Source organism: Lepidochelys kempii, chromosome 8, assembly GCF_965140285.1.
Source record: "Lepidochelys kempii isolate rLepKem1 chromosome 8, rLepKem1.hap1, whole genome shotgun sequence".
NCBI lineage: Eukaryota > Metazoa > Chordata > Testudines > Cheloniidae > Lepidochelys > Lepidochelys kempii.
In genome coordinates this window covers 11,457,808-11,474,310 of record NC_136387.1, presented here as the reverse complement: position 1 = coordinate 11,474,310, position 16,503 = coordinate 11,457,808, and the positions used below count along the sequence as shown (strand labels likewise).

At 40.8% G+C, this 16,503-nt stretch overlaps 1 protein-coding gene across 2 annotated transcripts in view; it reads left to right on the top strand.

Moving 5' to 3' along the window:
* SLC25A48 (solute carrier family 25 member 48) overlaps positions 1–16,503 on the top strand; it is a 48,856-nt gene that overhangs the window by 9,604 nt on the left and 22,749 nt on the right. For both annotated transcript variants that reach the window (XM_078854166.1, XM_078854165.1), the window contains 4 exons: positions 310–381; positions 2,914–3,166; positions 12,310–12,558; positions 14,599–14,732. In XM_078854166.1, coding sequence (XP_078710292.1) covers positions 2,935–3,166; positions 12,310–12,558; positions 14,599–14,732 — 615 coding nt within the window. In that variant the 5' untranslated portion in view covers positions 310–381; positions 2,914–2,934. The remainder of the gene's footprint in view (positions 1–309; positions 382–2,913; positions 3,167–12,309; positions 12,559–14,598; positions 14,733–16,503) is intronic.

The window sequence follows — 16,503 nt, the reverse complement described above, 5'->3', positions numbered from 1 at the left end:
GCATAACACATGTGCTAATGATTCTGTGCAGAGCTGGGAGGCCTTGCCTTTCCATATTTCATACCAGTGTGACAATCACGGATTCTGGATGAAGCCAAGAGCCCCGAACTTCTGAGGTTCTGTTTGGATCTGCCACTAGCTCAGTGCAAACTGGGCTGCTGCATGTTTAATTACTGTATTGTCCCATTTGTCCTAGGAGCAAAGCCATAATTGACCGTCAAATCAAAATGTGCATTGTTTGCATAGCATGAGCTTTCACTGACTTGAAAATGCATTGTTTCAATTACATTTCATCAATATATTTTGCAGACTCGCTTACAAGCTGGACAAGGATATGGAAATACACTTAATTGTATCCTTACCGTGTACAGAAATGAAAGTGTAAGTACCTTGGTTTGTCTATAACATGCCAGAATAGAAAATGAAAAAGATATTAAAAGTGATTACAAAACAGTATGCATTCAGTGCAATAGCATTCAAAGCCCTTACGTGAAGAGCTGCAAGCATCCATCCATCTCCTCTGCCCCAGCTAACCCTGACCTACAAGAGAGACTCCTCCTCCTCAAAGAAGTGCCTAAGGATTTTTGGCCCCTTTGAGTGGGCAGGACACAGGCTTGTATGACTTTCAATTTCCTTTCTATTTCCGGAACACTGTTTTTCCCAGAATAAACCTGCTTGTGAGTGGGAGGGCAAACAACCTCTTTCGACACAGGTCCGACCTAGAGCCTAAACTTTGGAAGTACAGAAGTGGACTTTATGCCCAATCCTGCTCCTATTGACCTCACTCACAGAGCTTCCCTGGACTTCACTGGGAGCAGACTAATCTCCTTTCTTGTTACTCTTACGGAGAAATCCAAAGTTGTTCCTAAACCAAATGCTTGTCTACATGGGGAGCTAATGCGCACCGGGGAGGCATGAATTCTAATGCATGCCAACATGTTGCACGCTCACTGGCTCATGCAGACCTGTCTGACATACACTAAAAGTTCCCTAGTCCACGTTTCAAACAATACTAGGTTTAATGCACGATAGTGAGCTTTCAGTTTGCGCCAGTCAGGTCTACGTGGGCCAGTGAGTATGCAACACATTGGTGTGCATTAGAATTCACACCACCCTGGTGTGCCATACTGCACCCTGTAGACAAGCCCTAAGGTGTCCTGCCCTCTTGTTCAGATTCTGAATTGTTAGAACAGCCAGCCAGGCCCGTTGAAGGTAATTTGGGGCCAAGTTCTGTGTTGACTTAGTCCCCCTGTGACAACATGGAAGTGAATGGAATGGCCTGGGTGTAAATCAGTACAGAAACTGGCTCATAACCATGACACAGATTTAGGTCTTATGACACTGATGGTCCGATCCTACATTCTTTACTCGGGCAAAACTCCCAGTAAACATTAAGCCAAATGATTATTAGAAACAAGGTTACCCTGGGTAGTACACTGCTGTACCTTCACTGTGCTGTCTAATCCACTTTAATGGGAGTTTTGCCTTAGTGAAGACTGAATAGCGTGGCAAGATTGGCTTAGGTAAAATGGGCAAGTTTTCCACCTGTGTAATTTGACAAACAATGCATGGGGGAAGGGGGCAACCTCATGAAAGGTTAATAATGCTGAACTGATAGTGCACCACCATCTGCTTTATATGTACAGCATAGTTAACATATCATTACTCGTGACTGTCTCTTTTCTTGTGCCTGGTTCAGCTTCCCCTGTTCACCATATTGCAAGCTCCAGTACCTCTTCCTTGAAGTTTTACAGGCACAATTTTCTGCTGGTATCCGTCCATTGACTCCAATGGAGTGATACCAGAAGAGAATTTGGCCCTGAATATTGACAGTATTTTCCTATGTCTCCAGATTTGCTATATTAAGAATATTCCCTTATGCTGTATAATCTGTGAAAAGCACTGACAGTAATTTCTTAGTGTCCTAAATTCACTTCCATTTTCTAAGTGTAACTGCTCTGCTCCAAGAAACATCTTCTATTCAGTTGTCGCATTTTCAGTCTGACATCCATCTTGGGTTTTAGCTAGCTAGCTAGCTAGCCTGACATGACATTAGTTAAAGAATTGTTGAGAATTTACTTAGGGCATTACATTTCACATCCAATTAGCTCTATGAAGGGATCAAAGAAAACATAGGTTAAAAAAATGACAAGAGAAGTATTCAGTGATCAATTTCCTACCCCGTATAAAAGCAGATTTATAATTCCTGGGAAACTGAATTGAAGTGGAGATATGCAAAGTCAAGTATAGCAGGACGTGACCAGAATCCCAGGGGTGCCAGCTGAGGTCACTCAGTTAGAGTGAAATGCAAAGAATGGGGCAGACAATCCCCAAAACTGGTGGATATTCCAATACTTAGATTTACCAAGCCAGCACAAAAAAGCTTCTAATGTACCTCACTGGTTACTCAGAAGTCAACAACACAGTTACCTTAAAGTAACCCAGCCTCAGGCTTCCAACTAAACACCCAAGTCAAAAATGATGAGGATTAATGAAAATCATATTCATCATATAAAAAAAGCTCTACCAATCTTACTAATCTATTAGAGTTCTTTGAAGGAGTCAACAGACAGGTGGACAAGGGGGATCCAGTGGACATAGTGTACTTAGATTTCCAGAAAGCCTTTGACAAGGTCCCTCACCAAAGAGGGACCAAAGAATACAGCATAGACAGTGACTATTTGATTACATTATTGACCTCTACCAATATATATGTAAAAACACAAAAACATAAACATATCTACCCATATGTCTTTAAGGGTTGAATTTCGGTTATTTAGCCTGCAGGATACTTTCTGGTCAGGTGTCACACAGGGACTGTGGAATTCTAAGGTTTACTGTGAAGTGTGACAAACTAGGAAAAATAATCAAATTGATACATCTCCTTTAACTCTTGCTTTATTTCACTGTTAGGTTGTCGGATTCTTTAAAGGGATGTCATTCCCATTGGCCAGCATTGCTGTCTACAGCTCGGTGACATTTGGTGTCTTCAGCAATACTCAAAGGTTTATTAGCCAGCAGCGCTATGGAGATTCTAACCATGCCCCGGCACTCTCAGACTTGATTGTTGCCAGCATGGTAGCAGGGGTTGTCTCAGTAGGAATTGGTGGTCCTGTGGACCTAATAAAGATAAGACTACAGATGCAGACACAGCCATTTATTAAAGGTAAGAAGGTTGTTTTTCAGTCTTTTCTCCTTATTCAGATTAATTGAATCTGTGATTCAAGGCTGGATTCACCACTGTTTTGCATCCATGGCGCTTATTGACACTAATGCAAACACTCTACCAATTAGAATTCTCCAGTCCCCCAGAGCCTGATCAAAAGGCCATTGGAACCAGTAAAAAGACTCCCATTGACTTCAGTGGCCTCTGGATCAGGCCCTTACACCAATGGATATGTTCTACAACCACTTTGCACCAACGTAAATGACTATGCCAGATGCAAGGCAACAGAGAATCAGGTCCATGGTCCCTAAATTAAATTGTATGCCATAAGATGCTCATAAACTGCAATAAGAAAAGGAGTACTAAAGTGAGCTGTAGCTCACGAAAGCTTATTCTCAAATAAATTGGTTAGTCTCTAAGGTGCCAGTAGTACTCCTTTTCTTTTTGCGAATACAGACTAACCCGGCTGCTACTCTGAAACCTGTCATAAACTGCAATGAATCCAGAAAGATTTTAATTTGCAGCAGTTGCACCAGCCAGGCCTTGAAGGAGAGGTGATCAGCCACAGATTAGACAGTGCATTAAAGGCACAGTCACCTGAGACACAGGGTAAACTTTCTTTTCAGTAATAGTCTGATTTTTTGTTTGTTTGTGGAACAAGTGACCCAACAGGAGGTGGAACAATGTGAGCCAATCCTGCAGTCTTTACTCAAGCTTCAATTGCAATTTTCCCTGAATAAGCACTGATGATGGACTATAGTATTTGGCTCATGGTAGTATCCTCTCACCATTTATCATTAAGATCCACACTGTTGAGAATGATTTTTTTTTCCTATAGATTTGCTACACAAGAACACATTGATGGAGTCTAGTTTATGGGCATTTTCATCCTTTGTTCCTTCGTTAAAACTGCCTCTGATGTCCATAGGAGTTCTGGGGGCAGAAAGCAATAGAATATTCAAACCCTTTGTGTTCATATAACTCCCATTAATGTTAAGAAGAGCAACTATGCTTATCAAGTGGATTAAAAAAATTCTCCATTTTCAAGCACGTTATTTAGAATCTAGGCTACAGGAAAACAGAACGCTCAGGGTAAAAAAAATCTCTAATTCAGTTCTGTCACTAGGTAAGTGTTGCATGCTAGGTCAATACAAAGTATCTCCAGAGCATGCCACCCACTCAGTTATTTAGTTCACATTTAATGCAGTTCAAGGTGGGATTTTTGGAAGTGCTCATTGTTGGCCTAACTCTGCTCCCGTTGAAGTCCCTGATAAATTGTCGTTAATAGGAGCAGTGTCGGCGCAAAGGTGAGCACTCATAAAGATGACACGCACCGTCTGTAAAGGAGACAAATACATAAAATTGGGAGGTATCGCATCTGACTGTTAAAAATAAAGTCCTAGTGAATTATCTCCACAGAAACCCCCTTTACATTAGAAGTTTGGGCAAGAACTAACTTTGCATTTTTAACAAATTTAGTTTGTCCTTTGTGCCTTTTCACCACCCCACCTCTCTCAGGAAAACTTACTCCAGCCTGAGACGGTAGGAAAGCAGCTTTTCTGAAGACAAAATAGATGCATGGTTTAGGGTTTGACATCTCAGTTCAATGCTGGGGGCCTGAATTTCCTGTCTGTTGGCCCCAATGGGTGTTACACCCACCCTACAGTGGAAGGACTGAGCCTCAGAACATCCACATCTGTAGCAAATTGTGCTATTGTCCTACCACTGAGCATTTTAAAATGAGTACAACACACTTCCAATCAAACCAGTTTTCCTGAGTGAGATTCCTGCAGAAGTTAAGTACAATCCCTCACAACCACCAACAAGATCTGTGAGAGACAAGGAGGGTGAGGGAGTATCTTTGATTAGACCAACTTCTGTTGGTGAGAGAGAGAATGGATATTACCTCCCCCATCTTGTCTCTCTAATATCCTGGGACCAACTCCGCTACAACAAAATTAAGTGATTGGGCAACAAAATGGCAAATGAAATTTCATGTGGATAAATGTAAAGTAATGCACATTGGAAAAAATAACCCCAACTATACATACAATATGATGGAGAAAGAACATGGAGTCATCGTGGATACTTCTCTGAAGACGTCCATGCAGTCTGTAGCGGCAGTCAAAAAAGCAAACGAGATGTTAGGAATCATTAAAAAAGGGATAGAGAATAAGATGGAGAATATCTTTTTGCCCTTATATAAATCCATGGTGCGCCCACATCTTGAATACTGTTTACAGATGTGGTCCCCTCATCTCAAAAAAGATACACTGGCATTAGAAAAGGTTAAAAAAAGGGCAACTAAAATCATTAGGGGTTTGGAATGGGTCCCATATGAGGAGAGACTAAAGAGGCTAGGACTTTTCAGCTTGGAAAAGAGGAGACTAAGGGGGGATATGATAGAGGTATATAAAATCATGAGTGGTGTGGAGCAAGTGAATAAGGAAAAGTTATTTACTTGTTCCCATAATATAAGAACTAGGGGCCACCACATGAAATTAATGGGCAGCAGGTTTAAAACAAATAAAAGGAAGTAGTTCTTCAATCAGCACACAGTCAACCTATGGAACTCCTTGCCCGAGGAGGCTGTCAAGGCTAGGACAATAACAGGGTTTAAAAGAGAACTGCATAAATTCATGGAGGTTAAGTCCATTAACGGCTATTAGCCAGGATGGGTAAGGAATGGTGTCCCTAGCCTTGTCAGAGGGTGGCGATGGATGGCAGGAGGGAGATCACTGATCATTACCTGTTAGGTTCACTCTCTCTGGGGCACCTGGCATTGGCCACTGTTGGTAGACAGAATACTGGGCTGGATGGACCTTTGGTCTGACTCAGTATGACCATTCTTATGTTCTTAACAAGATTTTTGCAGTCCCCCCGTTTTACATACTTTTTTTAAAAAGTGGTTATGGTTGTTATCCAGTGGAATATTTTTAACCACCACTGAATTTAATGATGTTCCACTTTTCTGTGCATGTCAGAGAACTTTTCTTACAGAAGTCCAATGGGGAATCAAAACTAAATTAACTCATATTTGCTGAATCCTCCCGCTTGCCAAGAACATCAGTGACACAGTTTTTCCTGTGTGAGGGAGGTGGCAAGACTAAATTTTGCTTGCTGCCCTAAGGCACTGATGAACCTAGAATCTTTTCTTGTTCAGATTGTAGTTGTTAGTAATTTTAGCACTATTTCCACTCCTTTGGCTTCACCCGTTCTTATTTCAAGGCAGGACACTCTTTGAAACCTTGGACCTATCTGAATCCTCTGCCCATAAACTATTCACTCAGTCCCGTGGCATTCATGGTATTCTACAAAATATAACATTACACAAAGTTTTCAAAAGCAAAACCTTGTGCCAGTTGATCATCACAAACATAAAATATTGCGGCTGAGCTTATCTGTAAACAGACTTCTCCATCTGGTGAAAAAGCAAATTCTCCCACTTGCCCATCAGTGGAGTACAGCCACACAGCACAGTTTTGCCTGGCATCCCTCCCCAATATGGAACAAAGTCCCAGGCACTCCCCTCAGCTCTTTACACATAGAAACTTTTTTGGTTCTTAAAACCAAAAGCAGTGATAATGATGTGCCTGGTCCTGAAAAGCTGCCATGTGCAACCTGCCACAGGCTTAAGCATTTATGGTTATACATGATTTATAAATATGATTCCCACCTCTTTTTTCATTCCTTCAACGGTCAGAAGCTTTCATCACTGCAGGCAGTTGCAGGTAAAACTGAATGAAGATTTTTTAGGTTAAAGGGGAATGTCTTGATGATGTTTTTTATGAGAAATAAAATCACAATAGAAATACACTGCTTAAGGGCTTGATCGGCAGTCCATTGGAGGCTTTCCATTGACTGCAGTACTGCCAAAATGATTTAACTTTGAAAAACAGCTACCTACTTCCCAGAATTCATTGTTCTATACCAGGATAATACAATTGCTGCTCTTGGTGTACCATTCTCACTGTAGGAATTGTAATAGCTCTATTAATTCGGCCTTGGGTCCTTAGGAATCATAGTGCCACTGACTGTGCAAGTCCCATTGTGTGGGTGTTTTTTGACTCTTTCATTGTATTATTTTTACATTACTGTTCTGAAAAAGCTATATTCCAAACCCTTATGCATCACAGAGAGGGAAGGCATGCTTTAAGAATGGTGAGACCATATGTCTAATCCAGTTAATACCTTAGAGCACAGAGGTGCTGAGATCTGTCATTGCTGCAATATTACGAAGATATCAGAAATGATGAGACAACAGATAACTGGGTATAAAAGCCATGACAACTTGGCTCATTTCTAAAAATCTTGGACCAGATTCTGCCTATTTCCAGGATGGTTCCAGTTGGCATGTGAGGCATTGCAAATACAGGATTGCTGAGATTTGGGAAGGCAAATACAAAGGACACTTGAGTTATTTTCTAGGGTTATTTTCTTGAGTTGTTTCTATTTATGCTGGGCAGAGCAGGCAAAACTGTGATAGAAACTTGGGGAGCTTAATTATAAGGGTTGTTGATACACAGTAAGAAGCAGTGACTAAGTCTCTTTGAAGACTTACTTCCATATTTGGAGGGTAGCTGGTATTGGAAGGGGAGCAGAATTGTGGTTTTTGTTAGATCATAATTTTGAGCATATTCCAGTAGTGTATAGAGCAGGCGCCCAGGAGCAAAACATTTGCTGTACTTTGCGTCCCCAGATAAAGGAGCAAAGTGTTTTCTAACAGGATACATGTTTAACTGGGGCTAAAGAGGTTTAAAAGATGCTCCTGGTTAGCGAAGAGTTAACTGTTTCTCATCAAAATGTGCATGGTCTGAATACCCGAAAAGAGAGCCCTACACCTTGACCCCAAATTGTGTGAGTGACAGAGGAGAAGGAGGGAGAGCAGAGGCGGAGAGAAATATATAAAAAACATAGAAACAGTTTGTTCCTTTTTTCTTTACTTGTTTTTCCCAGTCCAAGTAAATAAAGGTTTCAAAGTCAATGACTAAGGGCTGTGGGGAGGGGTCTGAGAGTTCTGGACAGATGAGTTAGGACAAATAAATAAGTACTCAATCCTTGTAACAAAAAACAAACAAAAAAGCAATGGTGTTTTTCTGTAACCACCCTTGCTCTAGCAAACTGCAGAGGAATGGGCCAGAGAGGAGGCTGTGATTGAGGAGTAGAGAAAATGCCATGCCCTTTAACCTGCGAATAACTAGGGCAAGATATCACGTGGGTACTTTCCATCTGACACAAGCGTTCTATATAAAAGGAAACCTATTGCCATGTCCAGGAGGTTGCCGTGTTAGGGAGGTGGCGTTTTGTCAGCAGGGTGGGCAAACCTGCAAAGGTACAAGACTCAGCTACTGTAAGTCCTGCAACTTTTTGAGCACCAAAAATAAGCGGTCTGGGTCAGGGACTGTTTTGTTGTTCTGTATTTGTACAGCACATGGCACAATGGGGTGCTGGTCCATGATGAGGGTGCCTCGGCATTACCAAAATACAAATGATGATAAAAAGGAGAAAAGATAGAGGTGCTTTTGAAAACTGAATATTATTTTCATGAGCCCAGCAATGACTCCGGCTATCTGTGGTACTTAAAATATTTACAGTCTAACTATTAATTAACATCAAAGCCATGGTCGTGGATTATACTAATCACATTATGCTTTGCTATAAATGACAGTATAATGGCAAATGCCCCTGACTAGCCTAGGTGATATTATCTATGTGGTTGAGGCATGAAAAGCTAAGAAATGGAGTCTGATGTTTTTCCTGGTAAGGTCAACAATGTGGAAATGTTGGGTTTCAGGCCCACGGTTGTTTTTGAGATTAGGTTAGTCATCTCTCAAAGATATGGTGGAACTGTACGGTATAGGGATATGTTTGCTCAAGCAAGCAGCTGAGGCAAATGACCAATGGGCTATCTTAGTGAACTAGGTGTTCTAAAGGGCAAGTTTGAATTCACATCAGGAATCTGATTTCAGGCTTCAGGTTCTCATATGAAGGTAACTGTTGGTCAAAATGGCTTTATGCCTTTGGGTATATGGAATCACTGAAACATTACTTTAATTCTAAGACCAGAACCCTCTTTAAGCAGCTTCCTGAAGTTAAATTTGGTTAGCGCTGAATTCAGACTCTGAAAGTCCTAGTGCCAGCCAAAAGGACCCCTCCTCCCTCTGGATCTGGAACAATTGCACCTAAACTCTTGAGCCCGCTCCCCTGCCGGTGTAAATCAGTATAACTTCATTGCATTGCTTTCTGGGCATCGCAAGGTGATTTTGACAAGCAAGAAGCAGTTCAGAGAAGAGCTACTTAAATAAGGAGGGATTTGTTACGCCTATAAATGTCTAAGGGTATAAACACTAAGCAATGTAGAGCATGGCACTTAAGACCATTCCTAGTCTTCATGAGATGAAATTCAGAAGGGGAAAAGTTGAGCTGGTATCAGGCAAAGCGTCCTGACAGCAAGATGCACTAGGTGGTGGAATTCTCTCCCATATGAAACAATGAGATTTAAATAACTTTTTCTGGAACATAGCGCTGCCATCGTTTCAACCACTTCAACAGGAGATGGTTAAAGGCCATTCATTTGGGACATTTAATACTAGCTTGGACAAAATACTAATAGAAAATGTGCTTTATGGCATACTGCTGATGAGCAGGAGGTGGGCAGGGTGAGACCACAGGTCTTTTCTGTTTTGTATTCCTGTGATTGTCTGTTTTTAACTCGAGGCAGGTGTTCAGCTGTGTCACTTCAGTCAGCTGCCTGATTGAGTCAGTAGTAACAAACAATGCTCTTTAGAAGGTGGGCTTCTTTTGTTTAGTTCCCCAGTGTGAGCTGGGTTAATCAGCAATAACATGGCATTCTAAAAATGGATTTTTTAATGGATTTTCTAGAACCTCTTATAGGAACAGCACCCAAAATATTGTCTTTTAATTCACTCTCTTGTGATCTTTCTCTCTTTCAACTTGTTGAATTTTGCTCCAGACCAAAGGCCACTGGTAATGGGCTGAGAGACAGACCACGACTGACATACTGTATAAAATGCAAAGAAAAAGGTCCCAAATAGACATGTGAAGAATAGGCAATAGTTTTGCTTCTTGCTGAGCTTGTAGGAACACTTGAAAAAAAGCCCACAACCAGCAATGTATTGTTTCCTGACTCTAACAACATAGACACAACTTTTCTTTGCAAACATTCAGGTTCAGATGTACTAGAAGATTGATTCAGCTAATCTCTCATGTTGAATGTCCAAAGTCTGATCTCTCTGACCCCAGTGTATATCTGGAGTAACTACAATGACATCAATGACTCTGTTGTTCAATTACACCAGTGTATCAGAGATCAGAATTTGGCCTAATATATTTATTGCAATGAAAAGCTATTTGGAATCATCATTAATGCTGGCAGCTGAGACAGAAAATAAAAGTGTAGCTTGAGCTCCTGGAAAGCTGTCATGTCTGACAATGATTTTGATTGTAAGTAGTGAGTTCTGAACTCAAAGGCCAAATATTAGTGTCCTACTAAGATTTTTATTGTTAGCTGCTAGTACTCCTTTAATATAAGTTTTTCACAGTCTCTCTCTTTGCTATGTACTGGTATATATATTTCATTAGGATGTGTGACAGAGAGAGAGAGAGATAGTATATCTGTATTTATACAGTAGAATATCAGAGTTATGAACACCAGAGTTATAAACTGACTAGTCAAGTGCACACTTCATTTGGACCCGGAATTACGCAAACAGGCAGCAGCAGAGACCAAAAAAGTAAAAATAAAAATGCACAGTACAGTCCTGTGTCAAATGTAAACTACTAAAAAAATTAAGGGAAAGTTTAAAAACAAGACTTGTAAGGTAAGGAAACTGTTTCTGTGCTTGTTTCATTTAAATTAAGATGGTTAAAAGCAGCATTTTTCTTCCTCATTGTAAAGTTTCAGAGCTATATTAAGTCGACGTTCAGTTGTAAACTTTTGAAAGAGCGGCCATAACGTTTTGTTCAAAGTTAGGAACAACCTCCATTCCTCAGGTGTTTGTAACTCTGAGGTTTCACTGAATCTCACGGAAATACATATACTTACCAAAGAGAGCTACGGTGAAGAGCTTAGGGGGAATGATAAACATTCTATTAGAATACCAGTATTTGACGTATATGTACCAGAGAGATGCATCTATCATCTGTAACTTTATATCACTGCCTATAGAATTTATTTCTAGTGTTTATCCACAAAAGGTTTGCACACAAGAGAGATCTGGTATCCTGACAATCTCTGTTCATTACATACAAGTGGAATGAATGGTGACATTAAAAATATATTTGAAAAATAGTTGCCGGGGTAACTGTAGCAATAAACTTCAAAGGGAATACATTTTTTTACCAGGTGGAAATGACACCCAAGGCAGGATATCCACAGGCAGGCACAAGTTAGCCTAGGCCAGCATAATAATGAGCCCATTTCTTTGGGTAGAGATTCAGTGAGATTTATATTGCTGACCTCCAATACAGAACAGATTTCTGATTTTGGGGAAAGAATTCTTAATGAAAAACACACAAACAAATGAGGGCAAAGCACTCTGCATCTTAGGAGTTCCTGGCTTTTGTCAGCTTCTTTAATAACTGTCCTGTTATTAAAATATTAAGGGGGCTTTTGGTATTTAATTAGCAATACTATATAAAATACAAGAAGTTTACATATTCGCTTTAATTTAAAAAATTTGGGTAACGTTTTCAAAAATGCCAAAGTCACTTTGGTGTCAAAATTGCCTATGTCTCACAGCCAGATTTAGATGCCTAAACTTGTCAGCAGGTGCAAAGTGGGGTTGAAGTCAATGGTACATAGGTACCTAACGTGCTTAGGCATTTTTGAAAATCCTACTAGATGCCTGTCTGCATCTTTAGGTGTCTAAATACATTTGAAATCTGTCCCTGAATACCTAAGTCTCTTTTGAACACAAGACTTAGGTTCCTAAGTCACTTAGGCACTTTTGAAAATTTTACCCACTGATTGTTTTCACGTTTCACTTAAATAATAAAGAGAAAAAGACTTCAATGGATTAATTTTAAAAGGAGCAACTACATAAGGGAAGTTAAACAAACTAAAATGTGAGAATGCCCAAAGTATGTGCAGTTGTTAAAATGATTTGTATCTGTTTTTGCAGCAAACATAAACTTAAGGCACAGGGCAACTGGGTTTCCCGCATACAGAGGCCCAATTCACTGTGTTAGTTCAATCCTTCGGCAGGAGGGCTTAGCAGGAATATACCGAGGTGCCGGCGCAATGCTTCTGAGGGATGTTCCTGGGTATTGCCTATACTTCATCCCTTATACATTTCTCTGTGGCTGGATTACTCCTGAGGGATGCGTATCTCCTAGTCCCTCTTCTGTGTGGATAGCAGGAGGTATAGCAGGTAAGGTCATTTTTGTTTCACAAGGTTGGGAAACAAATTAACATGAAGCTTAATCTAAACTTCAGAAACGTTATAGAAGTCGTACTAGTAAGTATTAGTCAGATCCTTGCCATACCCAAAACCAGTAAAAAGCAGAACAGCCAAAGCATTAATTTTATTGGCAGGGTAAGATTTCTTTATTGTGTTTAGTCTTTGTATATTAGGCACAATATATGTACCTGTATATTGGATAATTTTCTGCAAAAATCAATCTGAATCATAAAATGTCAGTGTTTTAAGGCCTTATTTTCTTCTCATTTACATCGCCGTAAATCGGGCCTAGTGTTGTTGAAGTCAGTGGAATTACCCTGGAGATTCAGGCTTTAATGTTGTACTTTTGAAGCAGTGACTTATGAACTCAGGATATAATCGTGGCCCCTTTCTAGTCAACTGGAATTTTGTCTTCGACTTCAATGGGGCCAGGATTTCACATCAGGCCCCAGTCTGTGTGCAGTGGGACTGCTCATGTGGGTAAAGTTAAGCACCTATATAACTACTTGCAAGATTAGAGCCTCAGGTTTTTATTTTCTTCTCACTAAGGGCCTGATCCAAAGCCCACTGAAATAATTGGAAAGACTCCCACAGATGTCAATGGGCTTTGCATCAGGCCCTAAGCCTGTGTAATTAGTATCAGCGTCAGTGGACTGCAATTCACTCTTGCCTTTCAGCTTTTTGAATGGCCCATAAGCCTGGAAGGAAGTATGTTACCCTGTATGTACCTCATAAGGATAAACATGCATCCACAGCAGGAGAAGCCGCAAAACTCAGGGAGTCATTGTTAATCTTGTCTCAGTGCTGGAGGCTGAAGCCTGCTTTCTCTGTTTATACTGGCCAGTACGACTTTTACATATACGTTTAGATATACAAAATTGCCCTTAAACGAGCTAATGGTTTATTTATAATTCCTAAATCTCTGGATCCCAAATGAAGACAGTTACTTATTAGCCTTGGTAATGATTACAACTCACTGGCTCTGTTTCACTTGCAGACAAACAGAGCACTGGTTGATTTGAACAAATTCTCTAGTATGTCAGGACATTGGCACAGCTCTAGGCACACTCCTTCCATCCATCTCCCCCATACAACCCAATCACACAGTCACTGGCATGAAAGACCACAGGTTTCATTATAATACTGAATTAATATGCATGAGACTTTCTCAAACCATTAAATCTCTCAGCATGGAAACATCACATTCCAGAGGCAAAAAGGGAGCAAATAGAGGGCTAGGTTTTCTATATGTGAGCAAGATCCTGAGTAGCTGGAAGACCTCAGTCATAAGTGATGTAAGCCCCACTGACCTTTGCAACCAGGAAAAACATCCCATCCGATTGTGGAGTAATCAACAGGATTCAGATTCAGTCCATCCCCATGTGATTAAATCAGTACCTCATCCACACCCACCTTCTTAACCCAATGCCCTCTTTCTCAATATACACCCAGGATTCCAGTTATTTTAAATTGCTTCTATTAGCAACCTAAATTGTTTAGAAATTGGGTACATTTTTGTAGATTGTGGAGCCTGGGAAGTTTTGGGGTTGGGGGCGGGGAAGAGCCTTTTTTCACAAATTTGTACTAAGTGATACTTTCTCAAGTCTTAGTCCTGGGCACTGCAGCAGTATCCCCACACACAGGGGCACTTCTGATCTGCCTGTAATTGGTTACCTGCCTTGCTCTTTACCTGTGTTACACTGACAACCAGTTCCTCAAACAGTTTGTCCAGAAATGTGGTACATTACCCCCAGAAATGCCGTGTTGATGCCAGAAATGCTACTTTACACTATCATTCCAGTGTATTCATCCTTCCTGGAAGTGCCACCAACTGGATGCACTAGGTGAGTGGTGAATTAGTGGGGGTAGCAGGCTGGGGTTAAGGAAGGGTGTGTATAGGCATGCACTAGCAGAGATTATATTATTACCCACATATCTCCAGTCATAATCACCGCAGCACGGTTGCATCGCAGCAGTATACAGAAGGAATTCTCTTTTCCTTATTTCTAGGAGCAATTTCCTGGGGGACTGCTACTCCGATGGATGTTGTGAAAAGTCGACTTCAAGCTGATGGGGTTTATTTAAACAAATACAAAGGAGTCATTGATTGCATCTCCCAGAGCTACCATAGTGAGGGCTTAAAAGTAAGTGGTATTGCAAGAAAAAAATTGCTACTAGGCATTAATCTTTAGTGAAAAATGAAATGGCTGTTATCCAAACTGCAGTTAGACAATCAATCATTAAAGCCAGTACAATTAATTACAAGTCATAATATTGATGACAAGAATATGTCCTAAAGAACCAAAGATTTAAATGATGTAAGGTCAGGTTCTGCTACCCATTTTGAGTAGTACTTTACTCCATGGGAAACACCATTGAAATTAAAAGGTTTAATTGAGACTAGAGTGCTGTTCATCATGAGGTTAAATGCTGGCCCCATTAAAGTCAATGGGAACATTGCGACTGACTTCGCTAGGACCAGGATTTCACCCAGAATTATTATGTACTTAGTTATTCTTGGATAAGATTTGATGGGTCTGTTTCTCTGATGTCCTTTAGCACCTAAAGTCGTTTCACGCAAGGATGAAGTGGGTGTAAAAAGCTGTTAAATCAGAATGACAGAGAATGAAGCCCACGGGTTTACTGTATTATACACCGACGATGACTGAACATTGCGTCATGGTCTCTGACACTTGAATGCCATGTGCATCTTAAGCCTTCACCAAAACATTATGTAGTTCTTAACTAAAGAGTGCTAAGTTCCAACTTCTGAGAGGAAAAATAACCAATTAGAAAAATAACTGGCAAATGTTCAATTGTCAGCCGCTAAATATTTGGCATCTTTTTGCAACGTGCCAGTAGGTCAGACCAACAGCCACAGAAGCTCAGAGTCTGATCCTTTTCCCAGATGAGGGCTGTTTCCACCTTTTATTCTCACTCATATGATGCAGGGGAGTATGGAGCATGGACAAATATACAGCAAGTAACCATGTAAAACAATGATTGGACGGTCACAGGAATAAGGGCTGCAGGAGTTCAGCATTTTGTCTTTCTGATCTTACCCCATCTACCCTCGATGGCCAAATTTCAATGTACAGAGTCTGCAGCCAGTCATGGTTGTGCTGCTGTCACTTCTAGTGCCAGGAGAGGGAATCTGCAGGTCCACCAGAGAGCTGAATACAAGGACAGTTTCATAAGGAAAACCTATTTCTGTCAGTGTCCTATTGGGTGAAAACAAAGTAATGGAGCATTGCTGGGAGATGTCGAACCCTGATTTGGATGTTTATATTAGGGGAGATAGAACAGGGTTGTTAAAACCCCAAGTAACCTCAGAGTGTACAAAAAGGAATTGTGGCCCCTTTGCCCACTCAGTATCCTGCGTGTTCATTCTGAATATAAGAAGATCAAGTCCTAAGGCCTTTCTCTGTAAATCTCAGTTGATATTTATCTTTGTCCTTGAATGTGACTTTTAAAAAATGCGGACAGGAGTCACACCTTTGTCATATAAAATTCCATCATCTCTAAAAAACAAAACACACAACTCTCCCGCCCCATAGTACAAACTCCACCATGTTCAGATACTCTATCGTACATTTCAGTGGCATAAGGGACTGGGGAGTAGGTGGTGTGGCCTAGCGGTTACATCTGGGCTCAGGTCTGACCACCATTGGCGGTAGCTGCCGGGCAGGAGCTGGGCCACTCAGAGGGCCACAGGGTATTGTCACTCTGAATCTCTTGGGCTGTACATCCTGTAGTGCCTACTCTGCATACTGCTCTCTGGGTGTACTATTGCTTGGCCTCCTGGTGGCACCGTGGGACTATCAGTTGTTCCAAGCTTTGTAAAGCTGGGTTCTATTCCCTGAGGCCTTTTTATTTGATTAGCAAATTTCTGGATTTCAAAGAAAATGCTTTTAA